The 18,647-nt window shown below is 44.1% G+C and overlaps 7 protein-coding genes across 7 annotated transcripts; 5 read left to right on the forward strand and 2 right to left on the reverse strand.

The window, feature by feature from the left end:
• Nucleotides 1–742: 742 nt before the first annotated feature.
• On the forward strand, nucleotides 743–1,948 carry TOT_040000139 (conserved hypothetical protein; the record flags this gene model as incomplete). Its single annotated transcript, XM_009693763.1, has 1 exon — nucleotides 743–1,948. One exon carries the CDS (start codon nucleotides 743–745, stop codon nucleotides 1,946–1,948), a length of 1,206 nt encoding a protein of 401 aa, XP_009692058.1.
• A 274-nt stretch (nucleotides 1,949–2,222) lies between these two features.
• TOT_040000140 (conserved hypothetical protein) lies at nucleotides 2,223–2,984 on the forward strand (the record flags this gene model as incomplete). Its single annotated transcript, XM_009693764.1, has 6 exons — nucleotides 2,223–2,289; nucleotides 2,330–2,418; nucleotides 2,453–2,527; nucleotides 2,584–2,720; nucleotides 2,750–2,825; nucleotides 2,916–2,984. 6 exons carry the CDS (start codon nucleotides 2,223–2,225, stop codon nucleotides 2,982–2,984), a joined length of 513 nt encoding a protein of 170 aa, XP_009692059.1.
• Nucleotides 2,985–3,482: 498 nt separating this feature from the next.
• On the reverse strand, nucleotides 3,483–5,263 carry TOT_040000141 (GTPase; the record flags this gene model as incomplete). The annotated part of the gene is made up of 12 exons (XM_009693765.1): nucleotides 3,483–3,629; nucleotides 3,663–3,765; nucleotides 3,804–3,847; nucleotides 3,881–4,004; nucleotides 4,039–4,091; nucleotides 4,140–4,381; nucleotides 4,412–4,517; nucleotides 4,550–4,712; nucleotides 4,739–4,811; nucleotides 4,842–5,030; nucleotides 5,060–5,135; nucleotides 5,168–5,263. The coding sequence occupies 12 exons, from the start codon at nucleotides 5,261–5,263 to the stop codon at nucleotides 3,483–3,485; spliced, it is 1,416 nt and encodes a 471-aa protein (XP_009692060.1).
• A 573-nt stretch (nucleotides 5,264–5,836) lies between these two features.
• On the forward strand, nucleotides 5,837–8,243 carry TOT_040000142 (uncharacterized protein; the record flags this gene model as incomplete). The annotated part of the gene is made up of 9 exons (XM_009693766.1): nucleotides 5,837–5,962; nucleotides 5,998–6,373; nucleotides 6,405–6,468; nucleotides 6,499–6,763; nucleotides 6,926–7,045; nucleotides 7,077–7,562; nucleotides 7,593–7,682; nucleotides 7,714–8,115; nucleotides 8,148–8,243. 9 exons carry the CDS (start codon nucleotides 5,837–5,839, stop codon nucleotides 8,241–8,243), a joined length of 2,025 nt encoding a protein of 674 aa, XP_009692061.1.
• Nucleotides 8,244–8,955: 712 nt separating this feature from the next.
• On the forward strand, nucleotides 8,956–10,172 carry TOT_040000143 (conserved hypothetical protein; the record flags this gene model as incomplete). The annotated part of the gene is made up of 3 exons (XM_009693767.1): nucleotides 8,956–9,238; nucleotides 9,274–10,067; nucleotides 10,104–10,172. 3 exons carry the CDS (start codon nucleotides 8,956–8,958, stop codon nucleotides 10,170–10,172), a joined length of 1,146 nt encoding a protein of 381 aa, XP_009692062.1.
• A 141-nt stretch (nucleotides 10,173–10,313) lies between these two features.
• TOT_040000144 (helicase) lies at nucleotides 10,314–13,188 on the reverse strand (the record flags this gene model as incomplete). The annotated part of the gene is given in 2 exon segments (XM_009693768.1): nucleotides 10,314–10,413; nucleotides 10,424–13,188. The coding sequence occupies 2 exon segments, from the start codon at nucleotides 13,186–13,188 to the stop codon at nucleotides 10,314–10,316; spliced, it is 2,865 nt and encodes a 954-aa protein (XP_009692063.1).
• Nucleotides 13,189–13,687: 499 nt separating this feature from the next.
• Nucleotides 13,688–18,550, forward strand: TOT_040000145 (conserved hypothetical protein; the record flags this gene model as incomplete). Its single annotated transcript, XM_009693769.1, has 2 exons — nucleotides 13,688–14,011; nucleotides 14,153–18,550. The coding sequence occupies 2 exons, from the start codon at nucleotides 13,688–13,690 to the stop codon at nucleotides 18,548–18,550; spliced, it is 4,722 nt and encodes a 1,573-aa protein (XP_009692064.1).
• Between the last annotated feature and the right edge of the window lie 97 nt (nucleotides 18,551–18,647).

Genomic DNA, 18,647 nt, shown 5'->3' on the forward strand with positions numbered 1-18,647 from the left:
GTTATCATTTCAGATCTGCAGATGTATTCTTTTGAGTGGGTGAAGTAAAACAAATAGCTTTATTCAAGGTTATTTTTAGACCGTTATTTTGAAAAATTTGATATGGGGTATGAGAATCCAGTGGGGGATATATATAATTCTGACTCTAATGCAATAAGAGATCAACAAAATACGGATGACAAATTTTAATCAACATTAAACTTATGAGAATTAGCAGTGTTAAACTTCAATAAACTTTATGTCTCAGTTATATTGATTTTGTCTATATAATCAGGACATTCATCTATTCCCTGCTTGATCTTACTTTTCGATTCTACAGTTGATTTTCTTACCGGATATTAATTTTAGTATAAAATTGCTTGATCTCACTGTAATTATGACCCTTTAGTATTGATCTTAATAGTCAAAGAATCCATAGTTATTCTGATGCTACTGGTTTGAATCCAATTTCGTGAAGATTTAACTTATACAAGTTACAAAAGGCTTGTATACTGGTTCATAATTATCATACTTCAGATTCAATTAAGTGTTTATATTAAAAATTTATTTATTTATATATTATTTTGGAGCGTTCACAACAAAACAATTTTAGATCTGTCTAACCTAATTTTACAAACTCATGATAGCATGATTTTGTAATTCTGAGCATAAAAGTGATCTATAATGCTTTAAATTTTTCAGACTTGTTTAAATCTTTGAATATTCTAACGGTTATTGTACGACCACTCAACCTATGATGTAAATGAGTGAAGTGAGTCACTCTAACACACAGTATCTGAGTAAGGATAAATCAAAGAGAGCATTATTAAATTCAATGGCCGAAGCTGGCGGAGAATACGAGTACAGCACACTTGATCAGCAATCACTTCCCGAATTTGGATCCAATTCTGATGTTTCTAATCGCATAGATCAGTCCGATAGTATGGCAAACGAATATTCTGATAATGCTAACGGATTATACGACGATAATTCTTACAACGCGGGCGATTCCACGTCCCAAGTGGGATTGACTGAACAGGGATCATGGCAATCATCGGGCTATGTTTCCATGTCCGAAGAGGCGCTCAGGCAAAACGGAGACGTTGGGGACCACCAGGACCCTAGACTGATGAATATGCACTCACAAGACAGTCTAGGCTATGTCCAGCCATTCGACATGTCATCGGGCATGGTGGGAGGTTACGTTCCTGACGGAGGTCACAATCTACTTCACCAGAAAATGCTTGAGGTCGGCCAGCAGGAAGTTCTCCCCGCGCACGGACTTCAGATGGCAATGGAGACGAATGTCATCCCAGACCCCCCAAGGAGGATGCTTTCTAAAGGGAGGAAAAACAAGGATGAGGCAAATGAACTGGTCAGAAGAGCAAAGTTACTCCCTAAGGTTATGGGAGTTAGATACGACGCAAACCATCAGTACTGGGTGGCCACGTGGTACCAGAACAGGAAGAGAATGGACAGATACTTTTCTGTCGGACGATTTGGGTTTGAAGAAGCACGACTGCTAGCGATTGACTGTAGGAAAACAGCGGGGAAAAGTTTACAAGGCAAAAGTTACGACCGACCTTCCTACTCCAAGGAGGGAAAGTCTCGCTCGTACGACTCGGCGGACAAACACGGAGACTACTACGGATCCGACGACATGAACAAAAAGAGCAAGGACTTCAACCGGCTCAACGTATCCAAAGTTGCACTTAACTACATTCTGTCCGACCTTTGCAACAACTGTCTGCCCACGATTCTGGAGAACAACCATATGCCAGGGGAGCTGTACATTCACTGCTACAACAAGATATCTGACCACCTGCAGATGATTATCACCGCAAGCCAGTCCGAGGAGATTGAAAAATACCTCCATTTGTTCCAGCTTTGCATTCAGAACAGGGTGCTTCCCAGCGCTCTTCAAGTTCAGGAGCAGCGTGCCATGATAACAACACTTTGCCAAATGTAATTTTGGTTCTGGCACTACATTTGAAATATTACCCACATTAATATATTTTCACATTTGACTCTTGTTATGTATGTTCGTACTTATGTTAGGTTTGCGTCCAGCGTGGCGAGGAATCTCAAAGTCAAGTTCAGCCCGTCGCACCCGGTCCGGTTTGACCGGAACAGGATACCGGACCACCTCCTTCCGGTCCCGGAAAAATTCAACAGCCTTTTTCACAAATTGAGGTACTTGTTTGTCCTGATTTGGTACGCTTAGGATGGCCTTCATGTATCCCATGGAGAAGGTACACCCCTTCATGCTGATATGTAATACTAGGACTGAAACGCCTCAGTATATGGAATGTAAGTCTGTGTTAGTTTAATCGTTATTGATTCTGCTCAGATTTCTCCCTTGAGTTCAACAATCAGACTTCCAAGTTGCTTTTTACGATCTTGCATATCTGGTTCATACACCGAGGATTCCACAGGAACGTTTGTTTTAAACTTGATCAAATACACTCAACAGAATCTGGAAACCAGGAAGATGCTGATTTGGGAGCACTTGTGGGATCGTATGCGTGACATTTTGATTGCGAGCGGTGTATTTTCCATAGATACGACACCTTTATGGCCATTTTCGACTAATTGGGTCTTTAGGGAGACAGTGACACTTATGAGCGCAAGCTGGTCGATATGCAGTCCAGAACTTTCGGCCTGTGCCTCTCCTTCGATGAGGCTTTTGACTTCTATAATGAAAACGGCGACCCTAAGATGATTAAGAAGATCATTAGTCGGTATGTGTTTTCCTTTTTATTATAGTCAGGGCGTTTTACAACAGTGAAAATGATGGTTATGGCTCTGAGAATGTCGATAGGCTGACTTTCTACTCTATAATGATGGTATGTTATTAGATTCCCCTAGTCACCTATGTACCTATTTACGCTTAGATACCCTATTAAAAATAGCCATGGTTAATTCTGTTGAACTAGGAATCCTTTATGACTCAACTTCCTAAACGTGAGCTTAAATATGGCCTTTTCCAGTGGTTAGTTTCTTAATTACCTGGTCTCTGATACAGAAACACGCACACATATTTATGCTACGTATCAAATCTCCTTTATTCTTACACACCTTGAACATTTTATACTTATTTATGGTACACTGACTTGCTTTTTAAATGCTGATATTTATGTTACTAATACTCTATTTCAGGCCCGAATTTGATTTTACGACTGGTGAAACCACTGCATCTTTTAGATAGTAACTTTTTTAACCACTCACATCCGCACTTGTATCATACATTTTTGGTATCATTGAACACACTCTTCAATGTGTAATTTGCCTAACATCTGTCCATCTATTACTTGTGTATTCACTACTTGTTTGTGTATTAGGTGTTTGTGTATTCATTACTTGTTCATGTATTAGGTGTTTGTGTATTCACTACTTGTTTGTGTATTCACTACTTGTTTGTGTATTAGGAGTTCATGTATTAGGTGTTTGTGTAATGTTATAATCATCACTTTTAAAAAAAGGCCTTAAAATAAAATATGAGATCATTTTACTTTAATGTGGATAAACACAAACACCAGCTCGTTCCACATCCTCGACAGCTTCGACGACACGTTTTTTTGGAGTTGCTTCAACAATCGGCCTTCGACTCCGCAGATCATCTTAGCCACCTTCACTGCTGTCACATACAACTCCTGTATTCCATTTGTGCTCTCCTTGCTTACCATTTCTATGTTCAGGCTGCCATTTTCCGAATACGTCCAGCCTATTATATTCTGTTCCACCTTGTACGGCACATCCTTGTTGAACCAGCAGAATATATATGTTCTAACAGTCCATCATTAACTTTAAACCCTTCTACTAACCTCACTAGCTGCTCCACTATCTTAACCTTGCTGAGTGTGGTCACCTATACTTCTCTCTATGGTTAATGTCACCGTACCATGTCTGGAGGATATATCCATGGGCCTGGCCTTGCTACTTTCTTTAAAAAGTTAATCACTGGCAGGAACCCTATGCCGTGTTTAGCGCTTATGTAGAATATGTCGCAGAAGTTTCCATGGACCCTTAGAACGCATGTTAACCTTCTAACACACTTACTTCAACTCCCTCACTCGTGACTTAACCCACTTCCTGTGGGACGCCAGATCAATCTATGTAACGTGTTTTTAACAGCCAGTCTTTACTATTTACTGTGGTACCTTGTTTAAGATGAGTGCCACTGGCACTTTCCTATTAACTCTCCCCTCATCCTCTGTATCGTCAGATTCCTTATTGCTAACACTATTAGTGCACTCAGACTGTGCAGAGTAATTGTCGTATGCTTCCTCGTCGGTTTCTCCTAAGGCTACTTTTGTTTCACACTGCTGTGATTCTGAATCAGTGTATTCATCCTCTTGCACATCACAATCTTCAGACCCATCCCTGGCAACGCTTTCAGAATCTATGTTTTTTTATATAACCGTTTTCATACATGTTTCCGTTGCCGTCTTTCCTGATAGGGCTCTTAGTATATTATACAAGTCACTTTTAGGCCTTTTTACGACATCCACTATAAACAGGCAAACATCTGCCTCCTCCTAAACACTTTTATCCAATGAACCGTCCATACCAGTCCACGCCATGCTATCTTCACTAGGCCCTTGCAGAACTTTCTCCTCTTATGCGACGCTATTATTCCTAAAGCAATTTTACTTTTTGTTTGTTTGCCTGGAGAGTCTATTACTACAACTTGCGTGTCTTCAACTGTGAGCACTCCCTTGATGTCCTCTCTACTTCACGTTCAATTTTATTTGCTAACCTAGTCGTGTTCACCTTAGGTGACACTGCCGATATCGTCGAGTTCAAAAGTGTGTTCAGGAACGAACTTTTACCTGAGTTCAAATTAACCTTTCACTTCAAACCTGAGTTAGGCAGTCCCAACAGGGCAACTTTGAGGAATTTCGGGTTTTTTGGCTGCTTTGGTGCTATCCATGAAACTGTGCTTGCCTGAACATTCTTCTCAATATTCACATTTACTTCTATTGGAACTGGCTGTCTCGTTTCTATTTGTGGTCCAACATAAGGTCTTGTTGACCTTTTAATTTTATGGCCTAAACAAGCATATTTGCTAAGAACTGACTTATTTCAGGGACTTCTACTTCCTTCGGTTTTGGAACCGACAATAACTTCTCTTCTGGCATAGGCACTGGCCTCACCTATCACTTAATCATTGCGACAATGAAAATACTGATCTATAGTATTCCATAATCGAGAATTGCCTGATGATATACGAAGTGGAAACCAAGAATCTCTGAGGACGATTGAGTGTGTTGATGAGAATCATTTTTAAAACAAAATTAAATTTGGCCTGACAAACATTAAAATATAATGTATATGAAAACTATAACTCTAATTGACTAACACCAACTCGTAAAAATATGTTTATAGTTGCGATAATTAAGGATTATTGTCAGGATTCTAATAGATTTAAACACACATTTCTAATAATATACAATAATCCAATTTAAAATCATTATTTTACAAATAAACATGTAGATTTTTTCGGGTTTAAGTCAGTAAGAATCTCAATATAGAAGTAACTCTATGGAAGTGTGTTATAAAAAACGGTTTTTGCCACCCGATTTTCCACATTTTCAAATTTTAATGAATAAAACTATTCTATCTAGTTAAAAAATATTAAATGTGTTCATTTTATGTTCGAATTTGGAGTATGAACTTGTTATAGTCTCCGTGCCCCACCCGTTTCTCATTTCTTTGTAACTTACAATCCGTCTAAGTTTAATTCTTCGTTTTTGTTAGTTATATACTGTTTTATTTGTATTCAGTTGCCTGAATTTGATTTATTTGTGGAATTTTCTTCATATGAAATGGAAATTGCTCTGTAATATATTATAGAATGTATCGTAACACGAATCCTGGTCTTTCTTCTACCAACCCCGGCCCATTTAAGCACGATAAAAAACTTTCTTATTTCCTGAAAATAAATGACGAACGTATGGCACTCGTTATGTCTTCTTTGATCGTTAGTTTACCACATTAGCTTACCTCGTATTTTAGGACAGGGAAGTTGAAGTTAACCTTGAAGATGGGACGCAAGTCAAGGGAATATTTAACTCCTTTGATCCGGCTAGTAGAGGAGTCAACAAAGCTATTGACATAGCAATTAATTCGTACGTAACCAATGGCGTAAGTTTAAATCCACATAATCGTAAACCGCAGACCGATAAAAGGACGATGAAGCCAATGATCGTATGCGGAACTGAATATCACTTTTTCTCGTCACATGGAATCGCTAAAAGTTTGTTTAAGACCAGGGAGCATAAGCCTCTGTCGGCGAAGAGGAGTCCTACAAAATTTAAGACTGATACGGAGATATCATCATCGAAACAGACCAGCATAAACCCGGTCTTGACAGAGTGGAGGCCCACCGAATGTAAGTTAACGTCAAAGATAATGATTTTCAGCCGTCGACGAGTCGCAGTTGGTGGAACTGGACAAGGTCGAAGGGGAACAATGGGACCAGTTTGAGTACGTTTCTTTAGATTAAACGCTGTGTAGGACGAACAGGAATGAATACGGAGTGGTGTCCACCTTTGACGAAAATATGTACACAACCTCTCTTGACCTGAACGAGGTACCAGACAGCGTAAAAGAACGCGCCGAGAAGTTGGCCGCGGAGATCGAAGGCGGCACCGATACCAATTACGCGAAGGTCGAGTCACTTCTCGAGGACGAGGATGCCGTGGAAACGGAGTCTCCAGCAGTTAAGAGCTCAGAAGAGTCGAAAGAAGTAAAGGAGGAAGACCCTAAGGAAGTGAGGGAAGTGAGAGAAGCGAGGGACCATAGAGAGTACAAGGATCACATGGATTATAAGGAAGTGAAGGAGCACAGAGACATGAGAGAGGTCAGGGACTACAAGAGGAAGGAGAAGCCACTCGGCACCATGAGGACTAAGTATAAGTATTCATTTGAATCATCAGTTGAGAGGCACCAGGAGTCTTCAAATGGTACTGTACTAAGACTCACAATGCGCTCAGATAAACTGGATACCGATAGGCATACTCCGTCATCTAAGCCGAAGCAGGAGAAGCAAACGCAGCAAATTGTAAGCGGAAAGCACCCATATTTACGTTTAGGGAGTCAACGCTCTTAACATTGAGCCCACGAACCTGAAGCCCGACTCTTTCAGATTCGGATTCAGCGAAAGGAAGAACAAGTACTCATTGGAGCAGGAGAAAAAGGAGAAGTTTGAGGCACCACCGCCGGCACCCAAGCCCCACGACAAACAGCTGTACGTTCCCATCCTGAAGGCGCATCCTTACAATCACTTTAGGACCTCCCCACACGGAGACACGATGAAGCAGGTGCCTGAGCACGCGAAAGAAGCCGCAAGGGAACCCCACAAGGAGCCCTTTACAGTCACTGTAAAGGAAACGCCGAGAGAACACCCCAGGGAGTCTCTGAGGACTTCTCCAAAAGAAGGCCTGAAGGATGTCCAGAGGGAATCGGCGAGGGAGTCCCCCAAGGAAACCTTCAAATTCACAGCCAAGAAGTCGTTTAAGTTTAATCCGAACGCTTCAACGTTCACGCCAACCCTCGTTACAGCTAAGACGCCCTCAATGGTACGTTTACTTGCAACTAACGCCTTTTAGCCCTCGGATCAGACTCCGCTCTCGAGTCCAGCCATAAGTCCACTGGCCATACAGCAGGCTAAATTCGAGTTCAGGCCCTTCAACCCGATGGTAAGTCCAGTCACCTTATAATTATGCGCAGAAACGATTTCCGAGACTCGACTTCAGGAGCGCCAGAACCGTCGAAAGCTCCAGGTTCAGCGACCACGATGTATATGGTTACAAGTGGGAGGTGGACCCCAGCCTAAGCTACCGTGACGTCTTCGGCGACCTGAACCCTCTCTTCGTGCACCATCACCACGTGCCCATGAAGCCTCCGAATCAGATGGTTCCGCCGGGCCAGCCTGGCCCTGCGATGATGCCGCCCGGCGCCCCTATGAACTACCCGCCCTACCACGTTGGGACGATGCCAGTCGGAATGGTGCCGTACGGACCTCAGGTCCACCCGCGGCTCTACAACGGGGTCCCCTACAACCACATGGGACCCGCACCCATGCCCAGGAGGGGCCACCCCCCCTTAAACCCCCGCTATGGCCATTCCAGTGTAAGTCGTAGGCCCAAATAATCTTAATTTAGCCTCTGCCCAACGACCAGTACATGAACACTCGGGCCCACGACCACTACGACGACAAGGCCAAGGGGTATATGGGCCACATGAAGCATAAGAAGTGAGATGGAGCCCAGGCGTCTGGCTAGCGTATCGGATTCACTCTTTTAATTTTTATTATAAACTACTTGTACACACATTGATATTTGCGACTTTTCAGTTGATATTTTTCAAAAGTAAACATTGAGATTGATCAGTTTCGTCTAAGCGTAAGGCCGAATGGCCAGACACCTCTATGTTCACCTGTGTAATCTGACAAGCAGTGACGGTTCATGGGAAGCTCTAGTTGCCGAAGCGTGAGTTTAATAGACAGTTAAGTGCCATTATCTTCCTGGGTGGAACATGCACAAATGTGCATATAACAGTTTCTGATTCACGAGGCCACTTGTGATGTCGAAATCGGAAAAACGAATATTTAAAAAATAGTAAGCAATTCTCCTCCTCAACAAATCATAATTGTAAGTGTAAATTATATTCTGATCATTTTATTTCGCTTCTAATAATTTGGTCACAGTTTTAACAATTTCATGACCCGTCTCGATAATACACATTTTCAAAGGAGATTGTTTCTGTTCATGAAAGTGGATATGTACATTAATAAAACAAATTATCGTCTAAGATTCTTCAACTTCGTGTTGATTTAACGGTAAAACAACTGGTTTTTAGTTTCGCAGTAACAACGATGATTCTACACATATTTTGACAAAAAAACTTGAATAAAAGTTCTAAATTTGAATAAAACAATTTAATCGTTGATAACATTTGATTTGTCGTATAATGCAGTTTAAAGCGGAATTTGATGAAATATTTGTAAATACACCCCTGGCTACCGAAGGAAATCTACGTGGAATCAATAGTGGAAGCACAGAGAATGATCAAAACAGTGAAAATAAACATGAAAAACAAAAAAGTGAACAAACGGTAGGTTCAAATGAGGCCGGGACGGATTTATTTTCGGGAAAATCGCTGGACCACAGGGACTCGGTAGCAAAGCCAGCAGTGATTAAATCCTACGCCTACAGGCCTCGAGACCAGTACCGTGAAATTGGATTAATTAAAGGTAGTTATGAGCGTAAAAGAAAATTAATGTTACAGGGAGGCGGAATGGAGATGCTAGTAGGCCCAGGATAAGGAATAAATGGGCCGGGACTGTGCTTGATCCCCTTAGCCCGTTTGGCGTCGGCGACGGGAAGTTTCTCCAATTTAAGGGAAACGGAGGCCTGCTGAACAAGCGTCTTCAGAACACCAACAAGAACAACTTCCTCCAGTACAACTTGACTGGCGACGGCATGGACAAGCGGGGCATCAATGGCTCCTTCAACGCCTATCGCGCCGAGGACACCATAACCAAGGTCGAAAGCGTTAAGCTTACGATATATATCTCCGTGTTTGCAGGGGCATTCTTCGGCACTATCTTAGTGGTTTGGCTGATTGGAATCATGCTTTCTGCTGGTTCAAAACGGAAGTCCAAAAAAGGCCGCTCAGGTGAATCGGCTGATGACGGGGCAATGTCGGAAGTTAATGCTGAGGGCGACCTCTGCCTGGCAGAGTCCAGGGCAAGCAACCCTAGTCTACTGAAGATTGACTACTATATTAGTGCTGAAAACAACCTTGGTTCCGCCCTCAGTGACATAGATGAAAGCGACGAAGACTCTGACGAGGACGAAGACACTGCCATCAACAGGCTGAAGAGCATTTTCGACGTTGGCCCTGAGGAAGACGATGAAGAATATGACGAACAGAGTCCCCTACTCCACGAGGGGCACCAAAATAATGGAAACTCAGCCGCTGCAGCTATTGGTGGTAACGCCGTGTCGCCATCTGCAGCAACTGACAACGCAGGTTCGGCCGATCCCACCCCTACTGTAAACCTTGGTCATCAGAAGGATGTTTTTATCTGAATGTAGTTTTAATCGTGAACTCAGTTAACGTCGATATGTGAGAACATATTCAATGTTAACATGAGCTTGGTCTTTGTGTATGAACTGTTTTAATGTATATGTAATAGCCTCTCTATGTTACAGGTGTATACACGTGTGTAGCTATAGATATATACGTACAAACTCTCACTGGACATACTTAGATATACAACACACTTGTTATATACACAATATTCTTATGAAATATAGTATACACTATGCATTCCGCATATAACGAGTATACGTAGTGATTAGTATATGGTCGTGCATACAAGTTCGTGTTGGCTGATAGGGCCTCTCAGCTGAAGTTCCAGTCCTTCACAGACTTGAACGAAAAGCCTCCCTGCTTCGCGTCAGCAGTCCTCTGCTTAGTCGGCTGCGGCTTGTTAGGCTTCGCCAGGTAGTTGATTATAGAGTTCCCGTACTGCTGCTGCATCTTCCTCGTGTCCGCGTTGAACTTGTAGAAGGGCATCTCCTTCAGTTTGCTGTTCCTGCTCGTGTCTCGCGACTTAAACTGCAGCGAGTTGTCCAGCTTTATTGGAACGAACTCCCTCGCGGGCCTCGCAGGACTCTCAAGCTCCTTCTTCGGCGCCGGCTTCTTCGCCTTCTTCGTGCTTTCAAAGGGCACGAAGAAGGAACTCAGCTCCTCCATGCAATCTTCAATTTTTGTGTACACTTTCAGTCTGTCCAGCACCCACTTGCTTATGCTAGTCTTCACTGGCGGGAACCTGAATCTGTAGTCGGCGAGCATGATTGCTCCGTAGTCTTCTATGTGCCTTATTGACCTTCCTATTGCTTGGTTTATTGCCTTTATTGCCTGCGTCGTGTACCACTCGTGCGACAAGTTTAAATTTTCTCCAGTGGCTACTGACAGCTTGTCCAGGTAGTCCATTTTCAGCGCCGTCGTGTCCTCGTATCTACTCGGGTACGGGATTCCGCACAAAAAGATGCCTCTGCAGTAATCGTCGCTGAAGTCGATTCCCTCAGCCATTCTTCCTCTGCATATTGCGAAGAACATCGATGCTCTTCCGCTGTCTATGTTATCCTTATACCTTGTGAACAGCGCCTGCGTCGACTCTGGAATGATGTCGTTGTCTCTTACGAAGCCCGGAGGCCTGTTTTCCACGAATATCGACTTCTCCATCTCCATTTTGCTGTAGAGCCCCAACCTTTTCCAACACGAGAGCGTGTTGTTCATCACCATGTACGACCCGAAGAACACCAGCACCCCTGATGGCACGCTCTTTATGAACCCGTACAGCGCTCTTCCCAGTGCCGTTATGTAGTTCAGGTCTCCTCTTTTATTGTATGCTGAGGACAGTATGTTCGGGTCCTCGTCGTTCCCTGTTACCACTCCTGCCCACACTCTCTTCGGGTCTATCACGTGGTCGTTTTGCAGCTTTATTTCGAACTTGAGGTAGTTTCCTCCTATGTGCCTCTCCAGCACGTCCAGCGGCCCCAGCGTTCCTGAGGTCAGTATCAGCGACCTCAGGCCTTCTCTCTTTATCCTTATGAAGGTCGGGATTGGCTGCAGGCATGCGAAGTTCATTATTTTCGGCGTCACTTCGTAGCTGCGCTCCGAGTGCTCTTCCTCCTCCTCCTGATCTCTACTTTTAAACTTCCTGTTCCACCCGAAGACGTTACTTTCTATTGACCTTCGTCTCTTCGGGTTCTCGTACTTTTCATCGTTAGTTATTATCACGTCGTAGTATTCTGGGAAGTCGAACAGCTCCTGCGACAGGATCGAGGACACGAACTTTTTCATCTGCACGAACGTCAGCACGTCTTCCCTCAGCGTCTTATTGTCGTAGTGGTCCAGGAACGACACGTCGATAGCCTCCGAATCTAGGAACCCTTTCGTCAATAGCGTCACCACCTGTGCTATTGCGTCGTCTACCCTCGCCTCCTTCAGAGACTTGTAGTCCAGGTTATTGTACAGGTGCTTTACTACGTGGTTCGCTGAATACACTACGTGCTGCCTAGCTATCTCCTTTACTGACCAACGCATTCCTATTTGGTCTCTGCTCATCTTCTGGTTCCTCGGGTCCCGCGAGTCAATCAGCGTCACGTTAGTCAGGAACTCGTCCGTTTTCGCCAGACAGATCCCCAACTTTGAGAGCGCCGTGAAGTTTATGTTAACTTCCTCAACCTTCTCCTTCTCGTTACTCATCAGGGAATCTTTGTGGAAGGTTGCAAACCTCTTCAGCGCCTCTATAAACTTCGCCAGATCAGTCTGCTTCACGAAAAAGGATGAAGCCTCCTCTGCTACTGACTCCACGTTGTGTGCTTCGTCTATTATTACTATCGAGTTTTTCGTCTTCAGGTCCATTGCGTCTCTCACTGACGGTGACAGCAGGTAGTTGTATGGCACCAGTATCAGATCTGCGTTTTCCTGTGCGTCCTTCACTGCAAAATACGGGCAAAATGTTCCTCTTTTTCCCATTTTTACCATGTCCTCTATATCCACTAGTTCGTTGAACTGCGCTTCTTCGTTGTTCTTCGATCCTCTCAGCGAGTTGTAGTATATGCACTTCCTGTTTTGAACCAGCAGTCTGCAAAAGTTGTTTAAATGGTCTCCTGACAGGTTCCCCTTTGCCGGGTTTATGCACAGCAGATCTCTTGACGCCAACAGTGCTGCTTTAAGCCCCTTTTGGTGAAACTCCTTACAGTATGAGCTCTTTCTCACTTCGCTGATTACCTGCTTCAGTTGCGAGTGTGTTCTCGATGTATATATTATATTCATCTTATTTGACAGTATTGACTTAGGCTTCTTCAGGTCCTTTTCTATGGCTCCCTTCAAGCTTATTAATTGCGATACTAGTATGTCATCTTGGTTAACCTTTTTTTCTTCTTCCAGGGTCTTCCCTCCTAGTATTTTATTCGTTTTATTTGATAAAATACAGGCCAGAGATGCACATATAAGCGACAATGTTTTCCCCGTCCCTGTTGGCGATTCAAGCAATGCATTTTTACCATCTTTAATTGCTTTGATCACTGATTCCATGAACGACTTTTGCAGTTCGTACGGTTCATACGGGAACTTAACATCTATTCCTCCGATGTTATTAATGGAATCTTGCGTTTTTGACATAATTACTTTTTTATAAAAATATTAAAACTATATTCAAGAGGTCCATCTAAATTATTTCCAGATTTTTCAAAAATCATAACATGTATTACACACGTTCTCAATTTAGAATAAAGATATATTGACACTAATATTATACAGTAAAATAAAACTTTCAAATCATTATAAATTAAATAAAAATCAATTGTATTTATAAATTTAATAATGTTGTTAATTTCCACTACTTACACACTACTACACATATTCATACTATATTTTATGTATAATAATACTTGTACCATATTATTTTTAGTTTTTTAAATTATTATTGTTATTTTGATTAAATTTAACATGATATTTCTTGATTCCAATTTACAATTTTAGTATTGCAAAAATTGCTATACCATCGCAATCAAATGTTATGTATCTCCAGGAAAATACTATAATTTATGATTTATACTAAGATTCCACCAACTAATGAGCAATTTGTTACTTTTTACTTTGAGAAGGCTTGATTTAAACCATGGTTTCCAAATTTAGGTCAGGAAGTCACATCCTGATTTACGGATTCAATACTAACAACAAGGAATCATTGAATAAATTCGTTGACGCCTTTAACGAATCGTACAATCATCTGTACCTAACTTCCAACTGGAATGATTTGAAAAAGTTTGTAAATGATTCTTTTGTGGCGCTCGAGTCGCTTACACAGGATGAGTACTCCCGGAATTCTGAAAGTTTATTGATAAACAATTTTAACACGTTGTCCACTATTAACTGCTCCTTAAATGTTGACGATTCTATGTTAAGTTTCGCCTCAAACAATGACCTTTTGTATTCAAACATCGTGCTAAACCTGGTGCTCAGCTCATGTGTAAAGATAAGTAACGACGATTCGGAGGTGGAATGGCAGGAATTGGATCTCCTGGTCACCAAGTACCACATATACACAAACCTGTACCTTTCGTTGGTTGACGCGTGCATCAAGTTGTGCGAGTTTGACAATGCAGTCGAGAGTCTTATTCAGCTGGGAATTGTTCATTACTACCTGAGGATTGAAATGAATAGGTACATCGTGGACAACATAGGAGGACTCGGCAAGATAAGAAAAACAAGGTGCCACAACGTGTACCGAGATTTATACTGCAGGGGTATTTACATATATGATTTTGCGCCAGTTGATGGGCCAGGGATAATTCGTCACGTAGTTGAATACTGGAAGAACCAGATAGATTTGGAAGTGTGGTCGCTCCTGGTGAAGATACTGGTTAACGTGGACTCTATATACAACCTGATCAACAAAATAGATTCTATGCCTTTATCGCTGAGACTAAAGATGTTCTTCAGAGTGACGTTTATGTTCAATCACAGCTCACTGTCAGTCATGGACCCGAGAACGATGGACATATCGGAGGGGTGTTGGGACCGCTTTGAACAGAATTTCGAAAGCGCCGAGTCAGTTGATAGCATGGAGTCGACAAACGCAGTTTACAGTCGCCTGAATGACAAAAAATCACTTGAAAAAGTGCTCGAAAGTATTTCTAAAACGTACATAGTATCGCACGTGTTCTCGTCCAGCTTCAATTTTCAGTGTTTCTTCATCGAGGGCATGCTGTTGTTTTCACAGCTGTGCAAAGACTTCTACCACGAAGTCTTCTCGCGGGTCTACTCGATTCTGTTCGACGTACTCCAGATTTTCGTAAGCATTAACTTCTACTATCGGTACTATAACAAGAAGGAGATGACAAATAAGCTGTTGTACGGGTGCCTCGGGCTGTGTAAACTGTATTTTAAGCACTATAACTTCATACCTCCAGTACTCCAGTTGGTGTACAACCAGCACAGGAGGGACATGATGATGAATTCGGTGTGGTTCGAGAGCTTGATGCCGGTGTTCTCAAAGGACTCCTCACTGGTCTCGAACTTTAAAAATCCCATTCTGGGCTTCTGTAAAATATCGGCAGTGCTGAAGTCAGACCTGGAGTACAACTTCCTGTTTCACGCCTCAAACAGCTTTGACTTCGACCCGCAGTACTACGAGTACTTTGTAATGAACCCGAACACACAAATTAACGACAGCAACTACCCCGTTCAATTTCATTTGAATTTTACAACGTTGGAGCTGCTGAGGTTCAAGGGGCGGTCGCCGACTAGAAGTGGCGAGTTCGGAACCCTAGTGATCAATGGAACAAAAATATCGAAATTTAACGAATCGCAGGACGCTTATAACCACACGCACTTCATGCGGTCACTCTACAATATGTCGAGTAACGCGAGGATAACAAACGTAACGAGGATAAAGTACCTAAGAAGGTACTACGGTCTGTACTTTAGGACCAATTACGACGGGAGTTGGGTGTCGAGACAGTACCCAGATAAGATCTTGGTGATCGTGATCTCGTGCTGCTTCATGATGGATGACATCTACAGCTTCATACACTACTCGCAGTCGCTGGAGTACCTGCAGTACAAGGACACACTCAAGAGCAAGAACAGGGCGATCGTGAGGACGCTGCTGCCGTTCGTGCCAAACAGGTCCTCGAAGGACGCGAAGAAAATACTGCTCTTCCAGAAGCACATTAAAAAGAGGCTTAGGTTTAGCCTGATGTACTCGAAGAACTTCATGCCCTTCATTCCAAACCTAAACAAGAATCACAGGCCGCTGTCGAAGTTCATCTTCAAATCCGAGCCTAAGCCGAAGTGTGAAATATATTTGAACGAGAGCGAGGAGGGAGGGACGAAGATATCCTTTAAAATCACGGTAACCAGGGACATACGCTCTTCGCCCTCAGCGCTTGGTGTTAAGAGCCTGAAGAACCCGCTGCTGAGCTCGTCGAAGGCGTCCTACGGACATCACCACAATCACGCCCATTTCAGGAACAACAGGGCCAACAGGAGGTCGATTTCGAGGTACAACACGAACCTGAACGCGTTCTTGAACACACACGCCACTGGAGAGAACATAGACAACAACAGGTTCTTCGGGTCAGGCTCGAAGTGCATCCACTCGTCAATGGGATCGTCATTCAAGGCTTGCAACTTTTGCAACAACTTGAACAACTTCAGGCACATCAGTCACCTTTTGCACCTGATTGACCTGCTAAGCCACCACCTGTTCACGCTGAACCTGTCGTGTGGCCTCGACTACTCCCTGCACTTCAGAAACACGACGCTGAGGGAAGCGGGCTGTCCCAAGCTCTCGGATCAAACGCACAACGTGACGGTGAATACAGGGGATCTGGCCTCGAGATTCTCAGACATCATATCGCAAATCGACAGGACGTTTAGCTCCACGTACTCCAATTATCACTTCAAGGGGCAGTACCCATTTAGAATTTTAAACGAAATAATGGAGAATACGGTTCTGTTATCGCTGTCCACGGTGTTTCACGAAAAGTATTACAATCACCTGCTTTCAAGGCTCGCAATATATAACCTGGTCAAGGGGAGGTTTAACATAGCAGTCACGCTGATTAAAAGAACGCTATCGGATAGCAACATGTACAACATAAACTACGGAGCCAGCGACAGCCACCTGAAGGAGAATTATCTCTGCGAAATAGATAGGCGCTTCAAGATACAGATCCTGAGTAAAATATATATTGAGCTCCTGAACGACTTGCATTCATTCAGAGAGCTGTTTGCGTGTACCGATTCGAAAACTGAATCAGAAGCGAAAGACGAAACCAGCAGAGCAGAAGTAAAAACTGGATGCAGCCTAGATGGAAACACACGAGAACACAACAAGGATGGGCATGAAGCACATGAGGAGTACTATTTCGGTTACAGAATGGGTCTGATGAAAGCGTTTGCACACCTGAAGGAGGCCTCCTCTAAGCTCATGGAGTCCCTGTCAATACTCGATTCAAGTTACAGGAAGATGGCGTGTGACATGCCGGGAGGGGAGAGTTACAGGCAGCTGTTTGCAAACACCGCAATGCCACTTGAAGGAGATGCGTACCGGCGTGCACTGGAGAGGGCGACCGAGAGCCTGTTGCGTACCGTATCGCTGGACCCCCTGGACCACAAGGCCTGGTACTACCTGGCGCAGTGCAGCCTCTACTCCAACGACCTGCACTTCGCACACGGGTGCTGCAAACGCTCCATCGAGTGCTTCGACTCGTGTGTGGCCTCGTGGATAACCAGGGTCATCTGCTGCAGCGCCCGCGTGAGGACGTGCGCGCCCTTCCACACAAACGACGAGCACTGGGAAGAGTACGTGGTAAAACGGTCGTTTGAAAACTCAGTTTCGTTCGTGTCGCTGCCGTCACCCTTTGAGCCACTGCTGCCCCTGCACATTAGCAGCTTCGAGGGCCTCGAATCGCACTTCAAGAAGTGCGTCGGGGACGATAACGAAAACTGCATGTTCACCCTGAGGTCTCTGGAGAACCACGGCAACGTTTACGTGGCGAGCGCCATACTGCAGCTCGTAACCAGGAACAGCGCCAGCTTTAACGCGTTCTTCCCGTGGGAACTCCCCTACCTGGGGGCCGCGCAGCCAAAGTACAGACACGGGCTTTCTCAGAACTACGATACGACGCTCCCTGGCACGCCTAGGGGCGACCGCTTCTCGGCTGAATTCACCTCCAGCGTCAAGAGGATGGTCTCAAGCTCAGTCGAAAGCAACTACCCGGTCTGCGCGGTGCCCTTCATCAACCTCGTCCTGGAGACGTTTTTGAATAAGCAGTTCAACCTGCAGTGCAGGCACCACGCCGACAGGCTTTTCTCCTACAACTCGGGCGTGTTGTCGCAGAGTTTCCTGGAGGAGGAGCTCTACGGCTGGGCCACGTGCATAGAGTGTCTGGCCCAGATCGGCGAGGCCGAACTATCGCAAATCCTGCTGCCAGTTTTGGAGCTGTATCTGGAGTACTACTCTCTGGACAAAAATCGGAAGCGCGCCGAAAAGAACGTGTGCAGAAGCCTCCATTTCAACAGAAACGACAAGAAGCTGGTCCGGAGCTTCTTCTCAGACGAGCCAGTGGGCTCGACTGATTTCATGCTGGAGTCCAAGTACCTCACGGTGTACACGTGGTGCTATAACACTGGCGGCTCTGCTGACTCCCTTAAGAGCCTTTTGCAACACGTGCGGAATGGCAACTCGCGGGGCAACTACACGAAGTTCGTCCTCCTCGAGAACAGGCTGCTGGTGGGCCTGAAGGAGTACGAAAAATCCGTTCAGCTCTCGAATCAGCTGCACAGAAACGCGATGAAGATCTCCCAAAGCACCGATTTTGACTTGGAGTACCGCAGCCTTCTTGCCTTCGCACACTCGCTCAAAATGGTGGGAGAGGCCGACAAATCGAAAACGGTTGGCGACTTCGCGCATCAGATGCACATGACCACCCCTGTTCTGAAGCTGGACCTTTGTCTAAACATACCGCTGTAAAATAATGTGGGCCAACACACGAATCCACAACATGGCCTCCAATTCACCAATAGTTCATGTATAATATGTACCGACGTTTATTTTCATATTTCAACAG

Source organism: Theileria orientalis, chromosome 4 (genome assembly GCF_000740895.1).
Source record: "Theileria orientalis strain Shintoku DNA, chromosome 4, complete genome".
Lineage (NCBI taxonomy): Eukaryota > Apicomplexa > Aconoidasida > Piroplasmida > Theileriidae > Theileria > Theileria orientalis.